This window comes from Rhopalosiphum padi, chromosome 4 (genome assembly GCF_020882245.1).
Source record: "Rhopalosiphum padi isolate XX-2018 chromosome 4, ASM2088224v1, whole genome shotgun sequence".
Taxonomy (NCBI): domain Eukaryota; kingdom Metazoa; phylum Arthropoda; class Insecta; order Hemiptera; family Aphididae; genus Rhopalosiphum; species Rhopalosiphum padi.
Window position 1 is genome coordinate 11699121 of NC_083600.1, and position 18517 is coordinate 11717637.

At 25.5% G+C, this 18517-nt stretch overlaps 1 protein-coding gene across 2 annotated transcripts in view; it reads right to left on the reverse strand.

Moving 5' to 3' along the window:
* The window catches only part of LOC132929322 (5-hydroxytryptamine receptor), a 186244-nt gene continuing 167727 nt past the window's right edge, over positions 1–18517 (reverse strand). For both annotated transcript variants that reach the window (XM_060994598.1, XM_060994600.1), the window contains 3 exons: positions 12321–12430; positions 4700–5026; positions 1–2625 (listed from right to left, as the gene is read on the reverse strand). In XM_060994598.1, coding sequence (XP_060850581.1) covers positions 1806–2625; positions 4700–5026; positions 12321–12430 — 1257 coding nt within the window. In that variant the 3' untranslated portion in view covers positions 1–1805. The remainder of the gene's footprint in view (positions 2626–4699; positions 5027–12320; positions 12431–18517) is intronic.

An 18517-nucleotide genomic window follows, 5' to 3' on the forward strand; every position in this document is an offset into this window, starting at 1 on the left:
TTTTCGGTATAATATGCAGGTGTATGTACCTACTTTATTTGAATATTGAACTTAATAATAACAATGATAATAATATGTATTATATAAATTTATAACACAATTAATTGCTCCAAACTGAAGTAGCAATTTAAAAATGATAATTTCTGACTAGAAACCAAAACAGTTTAGAGCAGTTTAACAATTTACCACTAGAGGGTATCCGATATAATCAACACAATATTGGAAAAATGTTTAGTATAGGTAATTAAATGTTAATACAATTGAGTTTATAATTTATATTACAGCGTAGGTGGTCAAAACGGTTTAAGTCGATGATTTATTTCTTTACACATAATACAATATAATTTAATTATATTTTACAATCGGAAATAAAATTAAAAAATATTATTACATCGGCATTACCGGAAGTAACTCATAAGTAAAACTATAATTTATACAGTGAATAAGTAATTTTTAAGTTTATCCTGAGCAAATAACAACTTATCTTACTGTTGAACATTATTTTTAACTTCATCCGTTTTGACTAACCCCACATTTGTAAATTTTTCTTTAACATTGTACAATTTATTTTTTTTTATGAAAAAAATGACAAGCTTTAGTAGCAAATTTAATTATATTTACACATACCGATCATACGATTTTCCATTAAGTATGGATATACATATATATAATAGTTTAACAGTAAAACGCACTTGGCGAGTATTTAAAGCCTATATAACTATAATTTAAACAATTTAATAACGGAATAATAGTCGAACCGGCCGACTTAAATTTCCAGCAGTAGCAGCAACAGCATAGCAAAAGCTCTATACATAAAAATGAAAATCATAAAAAAAAAATGTAATTTTTCCGTTTCAACACTCGTGAATTATTAAAATGACTTATCTATATTGTTATATATCATAAAACGATTCTAATGTCGGGTTACAGAGTTATTTAATTTATTGATTCACTAAAACTGAACGGGCCAATTCATCGGTCACACATACATTAAGTGTTAAGTGAAAGTTTAAGCAACGTGGCATCATCAGCATTCATTTTTTGAAACCCGTTTAAAGAGCATTCAAGTTAAAATTATAAAATATTTTTACGGAAATTGTTTTAACAGATTCAAGCGAAAATAAAATACATAAAGCCTATGTTTTTTAATACATAATGTCATTGTGGTCTTTAAACGGGACGATGGTTTTCTGCCGACATTATCAAATGTATATGTTACATGCCGTGACAATGGCTATGCTATAACGTCGCGAAACAATGGTGTAAATAATAATATCATGTCGTTTCTTCCCGTAAAATAATAATAATAATGACGATAATGGTCTTGAAGGGATTAAAACGGGGACATAACACTCGAGCGAAGCTAGTGAGGGTGGGTGAGCGTGTGTAATGTGTGTGTATTATCGACTGAAATATCGTTCTACGAATTTTACGACACCCCACAGCAGTATTATGCTCAGTCCTGGTCACAGTGATTCGCGTAAATCTCGGTCGCCATCTGTGGACATTGTGGGCCTCGCAAAGACCGATGACCGTTTATCGCCTATAACGCCAAGCATTCAAGCGCACATACACACACACACACACACATCACCCACACACACACATACACACAAAAACACACAGAACTTATAACCTACACATGTATAACACACAAAAAATGCGCAATACTCACGAATTACAACAATATAATAATAAGGCGTCGGATATTTAATATACGTATTGTTTATGTAATAATAATAATAATAATAATAATAATAATAATAATAATAATGGATATTATGTATAATAATGTGCGCATTTCATTATCTCCTATACGTAGTGCCGCAAATCATTTTGGTAAATGCCAACCGGAACTCGGGACTGAAAACGGTGTAGATGATCGGGTTTAGGGTGGAATTGAAGTAACCCAACCACAGGAAGAAGCTGGAAACATACTCGTTGATCACGCAACCCTGACATAGGGGCATGACCAGAGCCATGATGAAGAACGGTAGCCAGCACACGACAAACGCCCCAGTGATGATGGCCAACGTCTTGGCAGCTTTCCGTTCGCGTTTCGCCTCCAGCGACTCTTTCTTTTCGCGCTTCGTCTTCGGCCGAGGGGGCGCCGCGACGCACGCCCGATTCACGTTCATCTCGATGACCGTGTGCCGGCCGGCCGACGGGTCCGTCATGGTGGGCCCGTCGTCCTCGATCACCGGGGGCTGGAGCTGATTCTGGTGTTGGTGTTGGTGGTGTTGGTGGTGGTGATGGTGATGGTGCTGGTGTGTTGACGTAGCTCCGTGGTCGTGGTTCGTGGTGATCGTGAACGCGGTGGTCTTGTCTTCGCCGCCGCTTCCACCCACACTTCCGCCACCACTTCCGCCACCACTTCCGCCACCACTTCCGCTGCCGTTGCCTGCTTTCGATTGACCGCCACCGCCGCCACCGCCTCCACCGCCGTCTTGCGACGACTCGGGCATTGAACAGCTCGAATGACCGTCGATCAAACCTATGCTCGAGCACACGGCCGTCTCTTCCACTTCCTTCTTTTTCTTGATCCGCAGGAAAACGGCCTTCCGGAAGAAACCGCATTTTTTGGGCTCGGCCGAGGCGGCCGCGTCGTCCGCTGGCTTCTTCGACCTATAACACACACAAGAAAATCGGTGAAATCAAAAGTGTTTACTGAGAAATGCTATTCAAACTATAGGATAATGGAAATCGGCGCTAGGATAATATTATATAACTCGGCTAAAGTGCTTAATAATCTCAAGACTGTGCTGGCGATCGCGCGCGTGACGTCCCATCGTTATTACCAATCCTGTTTCAATGGCTATAATGCGTGGCGTAATCCTGGGCCGTCCAAGTGTCCCCGATACCACAACCCACGATGAATACAAAGGTCGAGTAGCGTTATAATGCGCAATAGTACTCACTTAAAATATTTACAATCGATTCGCTAAACCCACCGGAGGATAATCATTTGATATAAATGATTATTAAATGCTACTTCGACAAGATTATTCAATGCAAACCGAACGTGAGAGTAAATAAAATATACGATTTTTGTCATACGAAATCATTTTCTTGGTACTTATTTGATTTCCGCTCGTCGAGATAAAACTACTGACAATCATAATACATCCTAACGATTCGTAGAATTTATGTTCTTTTTCTACTGTATATCCTACCTTTTTTGAACGATCTAAAAATATATAATCGAATCATAGTAATGATATGCATATTTTAAGTTATAACAATTTACAAGGATCAATTTTTGTATAATTTCTTCATTTTTAAACATAAATATTAGCAGTTTTTGATAGTTATAGATTTTTTTTTGAAAAGTATGATAAATTATATTTTTCAATTATTTAAATTGAATCGTGCGTAATGTAAACAAATCCTACTTCGTTCATTTAAATTCGTAGAGTACATGTCAAGTAACGGACCAAGTACATATTTCTTAATAATCCACTTTTCCTGAAACGTAATAGGTATGCATTGTATGTACGAGTATACTGCATAATTCATAGGATAGGCATTATAGAATGTGTCTACAATTTTGAAAAGTCACATTAAAATCCTCACTCAATTTATCTTTCCTTAATCATTTAAATAATTTATTATTATCTTTAAGATAATTTCAATTTCAATTAAATATATTATTACGTATTTTAATGTACGTAATGATTGATTACTAGTGATTATAATATTGTATTTGACATTATAATATTAAAATTATGGATTTTCTAATGTTAATAAAATATAAAACATAATAATATTTATCTAGGAACTGCACTTAAAATCTAAGAACCACGTAACTAGAGACTTGAAATTTTGTTGACTTGTAAAATAATTAAAAATATATTTAAGTAGTAGTATATATAAATTATAATTATGTGTATAATTTTAAGTGTACCTATACATTATAAATATTTTAAATTTTAATTAATAATAATAAAAATGTACACAGATGAATAATATTCAAGTTCAAGGATAATATACGTATATATTAATATATGTATATATTTTTTAAGTTTTATTATTTGTAATGTAACTTAAAACAAGTGAGGAAAGGGAGTAAAAAGATACATTTTCATTAATATAAAATTCAATGAGCAATAACTGCCCATATTGTCTTATATAGATTACGCCTATGTGGCTTTAAGGTTCAATATTAATAATATTAATTTTAGTAGAGTAATTTGTTGATAAAAATTCTATATGTATTATATTCTAGCTCAAAAGATTACTTTAATTCACACTATTTAAACAATACTCCATCACGTCTGCATTATAAGTTTTATAATTCAAAGAACACCGAAAACATGTGGATAGGTCCTATGCCGTTGGATTAAAAAGCAATTGAAAATAATTCAAAACGATATATTATTTTTAACAGTAAGCGTGTGTTTCATACAATTAATTTTATATCAGTACAAATATTTCATTTGATAAATGTATTAAAATTTTACTTTGAATTTGAATGTTTTATCTTTTTATACATGTTTTTTTATCTCAATCAATTTTATAATCTAGACTTAAAAAGATTTATTTATTTTTATGTTGAAATGGAAATATCTAAAATATGTTATGATAATATAATATATAATATAATTAATTTATAATTTGCAAATGTATAATGTATATAATGTGTATTATTATTTTCTCAAAATACATTTAATTAATTAAATCATATAATAATCGATCTAACCTCGAATGTTCTATCATAGCGTTCCTTTGAGCCCTTCTTCTGCGAATCCTTCTCCTGGCTATCTTAAATATCTTCCAATATAGAAACAGGATGACCAGTAGAGGCAAGTAAAACGTTGAACATGTAGCAAATATCTGATAGCCAATGTCTTGACTGACCATACATCTCTGTTGAATATTGATACGATCCAGATAATCTGGGTCTTTCCAGCCAAACTGTGGAGCCAATGACACGACAAGTGCTACAAACCATACCACAATAATCATGCCCACTATTCTTCGACCGTTTCTCGTGTGTATATAATCAACATTAGTAACAGCCCAATATCTGAAAAACAAATACCATTAGTTTTCATAATTGATGTATTATTATTTGCATACACTTTGTATTGTTTAATTAATTATTAAATATTCATATACAAATATTCAATTATATAGAATTCAATAAAAAAAATACATAAATATTTATTTAATAAATAATCAATAATAATTCTCTCACTTTCTATAGTCTACACACATATATATATATTTATACTATATTAATCATTTATTACTACAATACTATATTAAAAACATAGTATCATCTAAAAATCGAATTAATTGAGTTGTTTGGGTTGTCCAAAATGTTTTTAAAAGTAAAATTTATTAAAAACACATCATATGTACAGAGGACAGAAATTAATACAAAAAATTCTGTACATAAATTTGAGGATTGATAACAAAAGAAGAAAGAGGAATATTTTTATTTAATAAAAATAAATATAAATAATATCCATTTAGAGAAAATAAAAATATTTAGCGAAAGGTATAAAAAAATACATGCATTTTTAGAATGCAACAATTGAATTTTTTAATTTATAGATATTTTAAATTTGACTAGGTAGTATGATTTTTAAATTTAAACGTATAATAATGAAGCATGATATTAGATATATTGAAGCAACTAAATTACATTAGGGCTTACGAAGATGTCAAACAGTAAATATTTAAATTTTTTCTCATTCTCGTGAGAGTATAAAAAAGGGTGTTAAATTGTTTAATAGGTTTTTATACATGAAATAGCAACCTTCTTTAAATATATCAAATCCTATTTTTATTTTTTTTTGTTTTGGTAACAGTATAATATTAAATGTAATTAAAGCGTCATGGAAGTAGAAATGGGTCCAAGGACAATTTAAGTAAATGTACCTACATAATTACAAATGATGCAAAGTATTACAATTTAATATTGAGATTTTCACTGAGTAAGTGAGGCCTGGGGTGGAAATTAAGGGTAGGTATGTATTTTTAGATGACCCTTTCATACATGTTTTTTATTTATATAGCTTTTCCCTACACGTTTAATCCTCTTTTCAAACGATGTCCAATAATTACCAGTGAGACTAAAATTATTCAACAGAGAAATATATTCAGTGAACAATGAAAATCCTGCAAACATATTCTTTCTACTACATCCCTCCTCGTCGACTATCTAGCCACTTACGCTTCTGTCCTAATCGCCTTTGTAATCAACATGGACTTTCCTCATATTTTTTTTTCTTTCAGCGGACCTAAATCATTTTGACATGGTTTTTCCCTATTGTGTTTTATCATCAGATGTCATCGATTTTACGTTATTTCATTATTAGTATTTTAAACTTCGCGCGAAGTGTATAGGAATAGTGTTTTTTTCCAATATTTTTTTGATCAGTACAGTTTTTAAGTTATTTATTCCATAATTTTTAAAACATCTCTTGTGTAAGTTTTAGAAAAATTCTATAACTATTGAACACTGATAGTATTTTTTTTTTGTTTTTACTTCAAATTGTATTTTATGTTATATATTATTAAAATATTTAGGTCATAAGAATGTAAGTATTATTATGTAATGAAAATAGATTGACAAGAATAAATATTTATTGTGTTACAATTAATTATATCAAATAGAAATGTTTATATAATTGTTGTATATTTAACAGTATAATACATATAAATTAATGTTTTGATGATAGAATTGATTTTTTTACTGAAGATATAAAGAATATTAATACTACATACATACATTTTGAAAAATAAATGCAATTAATTGATAAAAAAATTACAACAATAAATAAATAACCCTTAATATTACTTCATTATTAGATTTTAATTAATTACTTTATATTAACGAAACCCTAAAGAAGGGAGTAAACCTCAAGTGATTAAAACAAAGATTTCTGCCAGATCCAACCCTGGATAAAAATGTGAAGGAATTATTCTTAAACTTAATACAAATTTACATAAAATCAATAACCTGGCATTTTATTACACTGAGATGGTTTAGAAATGTTTATAAAATGCAATATTCATTGCATTACAATTAACAATGATAATTTAAAATTTTTACAGAGAAAAATATTCCTGGTAAAACTATAATAATTTATTCAACTTTTGTATATAATTTAAAAAAAACTTTTCAATGATAAATATTTAAAATATAATACATAGTTTTCTGTATTAAACATTTGTAACAAGCATAACTTAAGATTAAAACATATTATTGTTTTAATTTAATACCTACTATTTTTGTTTATATACCTTATCTGTTTTTGTATTAAAATTTGAGAACATTTTAGTTAGTTAAATTAGTTTTTAATGCAATGGTCAGTTGGATTTATTGTCTTAAATGTCTATAACCACTAATTATAGTGAATTTAATTTAATATCAGCAATAATTTATTATATGTATTATTAGTTCACACATTTATAGTTGATCTAGGCGTTTCAAAATATTTTATTTCAAATCGGTATTATACTCGTATATATTGATGGAAATAAAGTTTTTATACAAAAACAAAATAATTATTTAATTATTTATATACAAATGAAAAAATACTCATAAGCGAACTCCGAATTTATAGTTAGTATGATTTATATTAGTTTATACAGTACCTACTTATCTGATTTATAAACATTAAATGTAAATGTATAATTTTATAATAAGACAGGAGAAATGTTTTCTTGAACACCTTTATTATTTATGTACATTTTACAGTGTACAGCAATATTATGGTGGATCGTTGATTTATGATTATAATATTTTATTTTTTATTTATACTCAAGATGGGTGAAATAGAAAGGTTAGGCTAGAATTTTGTTGTCTCAATCATAAAATATTTATAATTTATAAACGTGAAGAAGAAAATATATATTTTTATTTCCTATTTTATTTATTATTCGAGAAAATAATGGGCTCCACTACAGTATATGTAAAATAAAAACTATCCATAGGTACATAATATCATTATTTTCATCATTTCGAGTTTTATGAATAGAATAGTTTTAGTATAATTTAATGTATTTATTAAACTAAAGTTTTCACAAAAATTATAATTATTTATCATAAACAATTTTTTTTAAAGTAAACCGTGTAATTTATTTTTGGTTTAAAAATGTAGTGCCAACTTTCAAGTATTAAACCTATATCTTAGTATTTTTATTAATCAAAGAAGAGAGTGGAGAAATGCAGTTATTCGTTGTTCTCATGTGAATTGTAGATGATACTTATATCTTTTAAATACTAAATGATTGCAAATATGAAATAATATACTGTTAGTTAAATAATTTTCTTGAATTATATTTTATTTATTTATTTATAATATATATATTAACGGGTGAAACCCTATACAACAATTTAAACAAAGAACAATTTAAAAGATTTAGATAACATTATATAAGTTTAAACATGATAATAATTCAATAATAATACGTTATAGATAAGATAGAATAAAAATAATAAAAGTAGTAACAATGACTTATTATATTATAATAAGTTATGATAAATGGTTCACTCATTGACCAACCGCATTTTAATAGTTTAAAGTTTAAAATAGCTGTAGATTTTTTTTCAGTGTTTCATAATATGAAAAAATTACCTCCTATATTTATTATAATTTATGTAATAATATAAGATTTAATATTCGAACAGTAATAATAAACTAATTAAAAATTATATTTGCTATTGACTTAGATAATAATATATTATTATTATATTTTAATTCTCAGTTGTAGAAATATTTCATTTGTCTTAAAAAAATTAATTTAATTATTTGTCGTGTTAATATCAAAATCATTTATATTGTACAAATATTTTAGAATTTTGGATAAAATAGTAATATTTTATTTAAATTAAATCTTTATCTAGTTGAATGGACATATCTGATTTATGACTTTCTATGTACAGAAAATGTTTGTAGTAAATTCTTCTGTTGTGAATTTTAAGACAATGTGATGTTTCTATAAACTTTCAAAAGCTTCTTTTAAGGAACTTCTTGATTTTAAGTAAAATAACATAAGTAAGATATTATGCGTGTGTTGAATGATAAATCATCTATACAGATGGGTATAAAACATTTGATTCATGACAAAATGTTAATGTTTAGAAATGTATTGTGTAGTCATTTATAAATCGTATTCTTTTAAAATTTTCTCATATTAGCTAGGGAATTATAATTAATCAGTTATTAATATAAATATAATTTATAGACTGTAGTAAACCCCTTAATCGGCCCTTACAGTCTAGCACTTCCTTGTTCACTATCCGATCCACACGGAAAGTAGAAATAAGAAGCTTAAGAATTCCAGATAAGCTATATGAGACCAATTGAAGATAACACCAATAAATTATCCTTATTTCTAAAACACATTGATACGTATAACTAGAAAAACCTACGTGTTTATTTATATTATGTAGCATTAATATTTTTGTAAGCTAACAATCTAACTTGTTGAAGCTGCACCAAGAATAAAGAAAAATAATGTATACAATACTTATGTTTAATAATTTAAATTAAATTAACTTATAAAATAATTAATTGTATAAAATAAACAGATATTTACTGGAGTTATATAAAAAAGTGAATTATTGTCATTGTGAATGACTAATAATGACATTTTTATGTGAAATTTTGGATTAAATAATTAGTATAATATATACAACATATAAATATTATACCACAAACTATTATTTTATCGGTTGTAATTAAAATATATTAAAAGAAGAAGTTAAAATATTATTTCAATCATTATTTATTTATTATAATTTATTGTTATATTCATATAATTCATATAATATGTAGGTATTAAAAAGCAATTAGTATACTTCAATAAAATAATCTACTGCAATTATTATCAATCAGATATTTTAAATAAAGATTATTATATATTATTTATAAACTAATTATCATTTCGTCTTTATAATACCTACTTTTTTATAAAATACCAAAATCTAAATCAACTTTTCTCGTAGATTTTGAGCTGAGCAATTAATAAAGCTATTGCTTTATTTATGAGTTTTTTAATGGTTTTTTCCAGGGTAAAAATTGCATGTGATAAACTTCTACAAACTGAAAATACAACTTCAATGATTCTATTTCAACTGAAAATTTCTCAATATTTTTCAAGAAAACAACAAAAAACTTTGACAAAATATTAAGTAATTATTTTTAGATAATATTTTTTCTGAAAATTGTTTTTTGAATAATAAAAAATACATTATAATTTGGTGGTAAGAGGTCAACCGTAACATTTTATTATTTTATTTAAAACATATTATTTTTATTTTCATACAAAACCGTCTGGAAAACTTTCGTTATTTAAACTAATTTTACAACTGATTGAAGTATTTTCTATACTTTCTCAAAGTATCTAAATTTAAAAATACGCATTTTTAAATACTTTTTTTTTTAACTATGGAAAATAAAATTACATAGGTACGTAATATAGTGGTAAAATAATAATTTTTTTTGTGACTTATACCCACCTACAATACCAAATTTAAATTTCTTGTAAATATTTTAGTATATTAGACATTTAAAAATCATATCGTATTTTAATTCCAAATTGGTACAAACTTAAAAAAGTGGTCTTTTAGATTATTCAACTTAAAATTTTGTTTATTTGTTTTTTTTTTTGCTAATTAGGTAATGATATTTAAATAATTTATTTCAGAACCAGCTAGACTAGCCCAAATCTATAGTATTTTTCAACTATATGTGTTTATTTATTAACTTAACACTCAAATGCCACAAAAAAAGTATATCAGTAAAAGAACACAACAGTATATTAACTTAAATGCATCAACTGGCACTGTAACCAGTATTGTGTGCTACGTATATAATACTGTTACGTTTGTCCTGAGTAAGTGTCTCGAGTAACCAGGGAGGGTACTCACATTTCATTATCATTGTAATACTGATAAAATGTATCAAATGCTATAAGTTAGAGTTGTGGTTTAACTATCATAAATTAAAAATGAATGAAAATTTTGAAAAAAATAACATAATTTATTTTAAATGATATGAATTTATATAATATAATAGTTACAATAATTGTAGAGATTGTTTCATATAAATTATTTATAAATTAAAAATATATCAACTATATGAGGTACTCTCAAAACCTATAACATAACAGTAAAAGATAGTTTATGTTTTTTTTATACATTATAATATTATTATACTTAAGGCTTTTAGTATAAAAATTTTCTTCACCGGAAAAAATTTCAAATCTCATAAAATACTCAGTTTTTATCATATTATTTTAATTAAATGTTATATTATGCAAGTTAAATTGAATTTGAAAATTCTATTTTCAAAAGTTGTTAGGTATAAGACTCTATATTTACTATCACAATTTTTATTAGTATTTTTAAATATATTTTGTTTTATTATTTAAAATTAATTCAATACAACCTAAATACATTTTTTTCTTTCAAATAAAAATAAAATTATTAAAATTCAACATTATACGAGGTGTGATAGCTCTTTCCGAAAAAAAAATTTTGTTAATTGAAACGGTTTGATTTTATTTTCCATACGGTTTATTGTATGACCACGCCCTACATAACGGCGCAACTAGAAATCGTCTGCTTTTTTAATCTTCATAAATAGTTTTTAAAAATGTAAAAAACAAAGAACTAGTAAATATAGTAAACTGTTAAATTAAAAAAAAAAATATAGTATATATAATTATTTTTTAGTGCTCTTCGATAAGTATACGATCAATTTCATTTTTCTATTATTCGTCCAGTTTGCTCATAAATAAAATAGTATATACTTTTTAGTATTTTATATGTTTAAATCATAATACTAAACAACAAAGAAATATTATATTTAAGTAAATATAATACCACCCGACACTGAGCCCCTCATAAAATATTGAATTTTTTTTTAATTACAGGCGTGAGATAATCGGTATGAAAATAAAATTAATAACATTACAATTCCCCCACCTTAAAAAAAAAACAAAACAAACAAACAACATTAATTATTGTTTTTATCTTATGGTTCTTAAGTTGAAAAAAAAATCGATTTTGATACTCAATTTGATTTTATTCTTTATTTTTATAGTATAAATTTAATATTTTAGATATTTTTATATAGGGCAATGGGAAATAATACTATTATTAAGATTCTTAAAAAATAATATTTTATCAAAAAAAAAACTTCTACTAATATTTTATTCAAATAATTAAATCATATATTAAATTAACTATAGATTTTAATAAAGATGGTTTTAAATAATTAGGTACCTACGTGTACTTATCACTTGTGTACCTAATATGTTGTATATTATAGTTTATTTGAAAACGAAGTGTACATTACCTATCAACAGCTATTGCAACGAGGTGAAGTATGGAAGCTGTACAACATAGTACATCACTTGAAGTCCACATGTCACATAGTTCTGGACCTAAAATCCATCCTCTGCTTATCTGTAAGAATAAAAGTACTTAATGATATTAATATGCTATTCGATAGATTAATGAAGTCAAAAATGAATAATTTATAATAAGATTTTACATCCATTATAATATGAGTTTACAGCTTTGTAATTGTATTTCATCATACTTATTATCTAATCAATCACGAGTAAAATAAAATGTATTGATATATTATATCTATTTTATGTATGTGGGATTGTCTTAAACTTTTATCTAAAATTACCACGAATAAATTGATTACAAACGATTTTCTAAAAAAGAAGACATTTTTAGTAAAAAAAAATTACAGAAATTACTAATTTGAATAATATTTTATTTAAAAGAATTCATTATTGTTGAGTTTGAACTTGTTTAAGAGTATAATATATTCAAGTAAAGTGTAAAAATATATTTAAATTCAAATATTATTTTCTTAAGATATAATAATCTTCAATTTGTGCTATGCTAAAATTTGTGAAATTAATACGAGTTACATGTACGATGCACATAATGGAATTTGTTTTATAATATACTATCTGTTTTTAGTAATTGTATAACTTACTTAAAGTAATAAAATTAGCATTAGGTTAAATGAATCTAAAAATTAGTTGAAAAATGATAATCATTTTTGTTTTTTAAAATACAACAACAATTATTGTAGGTTACTAATTTACGATTATTTTCTTTTGAAATTTACTTGTCTTACAGTATTTTTATTTTGCGCATAACTTATAATGGTTACGAGATTGATTAAACAATGGGTATATATTTCTTTCGAGTGTTTTTATTGATTTAATGTTTTAAAACTTCCAACCAGAAACAAAATTGTAAGTACCTATATATATATATATTATATATCTACCAACGTAATACATTCATCAAGGCAAAGCGCAATACTATGGCAGAATCGGGCTGCCGTTAAATCCGGACGCTTTGTATTATCGTGTAAACACGGTGAAACGGAATGATTCGATACAAATCCTACTATTATTAAAAACAATGAACAACTGATTTGACTTTCCAAACGTGTTAATGATTTTCTTTAGCAAAAACTAACTGAAATCCTTTCATTCATACCGAGGAACTAATGGATTGTTATAGGAATAATATTTTTTTTCCAACACAGGTACCTATGTATTAAAAGAACAGCTGTTGTAATATTATTAAATCATACTATTTCCCTGTTAAATTTAACATAATATCACATTTCCATAAACAAATACCAATTTAATACACCAAATAAATTGATTGACTTGTTTAGTTATTCGTCGAGAGAGCATAATTATTTATGTGTTTCCGAGAAAAAGGGTTTACAAATATAATAATAATAAATTTTGACAATTTATAAAATGTTTGAACAAGCTTCATAATATACTAGCGGCATTTAAATAGTGTACAGAAATTTTCATTGTTGAAGTACAAAATATGTGGAATTTAAAGCCAAAACTTATACTGGCTTAGATTTTATGGTAGGTATATTAGTTTTTGTAGTACCTATTGGGTAACGATAAATGTAAATTGTTCACTATAATATACATTACAACTGAAATTTATTTTAAATAATATCTTATGTTTTGAAAATGTTATTACATAAACACAATCAAGGGTGTACCCTATTAATAATAATAATTATCCTTCTACCATAACATTATTATATTCCATTACGTACAAAACACTATTATTGATTTAAAAAATTAATATTTCAAGGTTTTTTTAGATGTTTATCAACGTATTAGATTTAGATTAAAAAAATAAACTGTCCTTTACATTTGTTATTGCACAACATTTTTAACATTTTTATCATACATTTTGTAATAAATTATTTATGGGCTTGATTTTCCTGAAAATGAAAAAGTTAAGCTATTAATTTTATTAGAATAATTTTAAGTATTTTAATAATTTTGTACTTGAATTATTAACTTAAATACAAATTAAACTCCTACCAGGTTTAAAAATAGCTTTATCAAATATTTAAATAATGTGATATAACAATTTCATATAATATGTGCCTTTCCAAGTTCCAGTAACTACTTCAACAGTACCTAGAGTAATAATTTTCAAAAATTTTGAATAAAAAAATGTAATTTACATAAATAAACCGTATGTTATAACTTAAAGGTTATAATAAACAGTTTTATTATAATAATATATACGTGATAAAGCATATGATTCAAATTGTTTTATGTTACACACCTTTTTACAATGTTAACAGTCTATAAATTCATTCGTTGCACAATTTTCAGTGGCTTAAAATTATAAAATCAGTATGAAAATAAATACAATAAATATATACATTATCATTATGCTCTTATTGCACTTGGATCTGTTTTGGTATATTTTTATGATTGGTTTACGATTATTTAACATAAAATATTTCGGGCCTAGTTGAATGGTATACAGTTTATACATTCATATTTTATATCATAATATGCAATGTAGGTAATGGAAAAAGCAACATAGGTACAAATATACAGAAAAAGGGATACTCAAAAAAATTATAATATTATTGTATCATATTTTTTTTCCAACAGTAAATCTTTGTGCTCATATTAAGATGGTTGTTTATACAAAAAATAAAATAAAATAAAAATAGATAAAACCATAATAGTACCAAATGTTCTAAAGTTTATTATAACAATATAATATTATTTGATATTTAATACTTATACTTATCGATTCGTTGAATAAATGTTTTATTGTTTAAGATAAAAATATGTATACAATATACATTGCATAGCACTAGGAAAATTAAATTCATGGTACATAAATGTCGCATTTGCTTACAAGACTTGTAAATTTAATGTTTATAGTTGACCTGATTTTAAATTACAAACAGTACTTTTTAACCTAAAAAGTTACAAAACATAAAGTCTTATTAAAAATAATAGTACTATTAATGGTCAATATCTATCAAATAGTTTTACTTTTGTAAGGAAATTATTGTCAATATAAACTCAGTAATGATAACGATGATAATAAAATAGAATCTAGTAGAATGTCAATAGAAGTTATGGGTGTGTCCAGTATTTAATATCTTGTATTTTCGTTATGTTTTTGACATAATCTTCGAGGCATAATAGAAGCTGAAATTAGCTTATTATTTTAAAGATTGACGACTCCCATGAAACCAATTTCCTTTGGAATCCTCCCATTTTCTTTTCTGAGGAAATTGCATTTCATCAACACTCTATTCGAAAAAGAAATCATTTACTATTGGGTGAATTTTTATATATATATATAAAAACAATTTCAGTTTTTATAATTTTTAGTATTATTATTTGATTTGATGCCAGAATATAAAAAGTAGCTCACTATTGCATCACTTCAGTGTGTAATAACAAGGTCCTAAGCTAATAAAAAGCTGACAAAGGCTCTTGAAAAATAGAAGGAACGAAGACAAAATTTAATTAAACGTACCGTTTTAATAATGTAACCCAATACTTTAAACATATTTCCTTCATTAGTTGGTTTGAATAACAGCTTGTAGGGGTGACGTATAATTTATATTTTACGACTTTTAACCTGTTCCCTGTTCGTCATATAGCTTAATATGAATAATATACCTGCAGTTTCCTCTACGACTGTGTAGTAATGTGCGAGTTGCATACCTATATGTGCCGCAGACCGCTACAAAATAAATATTATCACTGCGTTTATAATTTTATAGTTTTATATACACGTGTAAAATGTTAGCTTGTATGATAAAATATGCTTGAATAATTTAAGGCTAGTAATATTAAATTAACGTATTTTGCTTTTTCGATTTATTTCAGGTTAATTTAGTTTTGGATTCCAACCGAGTGAAGCGAAAAATGTTTTGTTTTGTTCTGTAAACACTTTTTAGGACAAAATAGTTGCTCAAAAAGTTTTATTTAGTATGTTAATTGACAGAAAACAGCTTAAAATGGTACATAAATGAGGTTAGTTTTGAATTTGTCTCAAATTATCAAGAGTGAAAAAGTTATTTTGATTGAATTTATTTAATTGAATTATCGGGGTGTTCGACATCATACAGATATTTTGGCACAATTATTTTTCGAAACGAGATAATTTTCTAGCAATATGCTACCTACTTGAATCCTTATTCGTTATTTATTATAGTTATTAAAAAATGTTACGTGCTAGTCTATGTTATAGATCTAACATTTTTGGACTCATCTCAAAACATAAACGTGTTTATTTAATACATTTACAAATACCCCTAATAGTAATTCGTTATATTATTATATTATGCTTAATAAAATAATAATAATTGTACCTAATTTACTTGTACCAGTATAGTTGTAGTAAATGATATCATTATGTCTTACATAAATATTTTAAGTATCATTACCAAAAATAAAAATAATACATTATTTTAATATAAATATATTAAGCAATAATACCTTAAAATGAAAGTTGCTTGGTATTTTCTGAACTTTAACTAAATAACATATATATTATACAATTGTTCGAACAGTTTTTGGTTGTTTTTCGCAATCTCACTACTACATAGAAATTCTATAAATGACCTTTTTGAAGTACCATTTATGTCTAAATACCAATCTATGGAGGACTATATAAAACTTTATAACTTTGAAGTTCTTTTTGTGTTTATATCAGTGTTAACTGAAATATTTAAAAAAAAAAACAAATAATAGGTGATAATAATGTTATTGTATTATTGTTATTATTGATTTTATCCAAATAGAAAATTCGGTAATTTTCTAAGTAATCAATAAAATATATAAAAAAAAAAATTAATAACCTCACTATAGATGATTGTAATTGTTTTCAAGAAAAAAACAAATAAAAATGATATTAAGTAATAAATAAAACTATTTATTTTTTACTTACATGAAGTTTTATGATTGTTTGTTATATGTACGTGATCCTTATATCATGAATAGAAATAATTTAATTGCTTTGTTTTATTGTTATGAAGTATATAATTATATTTTTTTTAATAATATTTATATAAACTGGTTATGGTTAGTGAATAAATAAATAAAATAATAATTATAATTATAAATACATTTCTAATAAATATATCACGACATGAATACATTTACTAAATATTAAATTTTAATAGTACGTGTATTCACAAAATAATTATGATGGTTTGTCTTACTTTTGTAATAAGTAACAATATATCTATATAAATCAATTTTGTGAGTTTAAGAAACACAATATATATTCGAAAGTCCTTCAAAGTTTGTAAAAATATTATAGCAATCATGTAGTAAATAATTTTTAAGTGTTTCAAAAAATTATTGTAAAAGTATAATAATTATTAGAGTTCAACAGATTTATTTTCAATCACGTTTCATAATTTTATTTAAATCGTTTCTATGTAACAAATACAGTTAAACTTCTACATAACAAAATTTTCCGTTTAATGAAATAAATGTTGAGAACTTTAATCAAATTAAAACAAAATGTATACTATTTAAAAAATTTCATTATAATCTGACATCATTTTATCGAGACTTTGTAATACAGAAATTTTACTGTATTATATGTTAAATGTAAGAAGTAAGACATATCCATGGTAAATTAAGATAGAATTATTGCTTTTAAAATTAATGTGAAAACTATAGTTACTGGGAATTCACAGTTTATATTATATTATATTAATACTATATTTTATTGTTACGGTAGAATTTGGTGTCGTATTTACTATTTTATACGGCGTCGAAAAAAATTCTCGGTTTAAAACTAAATTTGAACCGAATTTATCCTTAATAACAAATTACTCTAAATAATTTGAATTAATTGCCAATTCAGTACGGATTGTTGATAAAATTTATACCACACACTATTGGTGACGTGTGTTCCAGTCGGTTTTTGGACGGTCACCGCAAATATCGATTAAGACCGACACGATTTCCACTTCAGAGCGCTTCAGTGTGTACACTGCAGCAGTACAGCCAAGGCCGTATAGAAATCTATTTGAACCATATAATTTACTTAAATATTTGATCGACTTAAATGTTAATTTTAATGCTGAATAAATTCATAATACAATTCTATGAAATTGATTATTTTTTTTAAAAATTTTAATACTAATTACAATACATTTTTTTGATGTGTTAATATTTATTTTTTTTTTTTTCGATA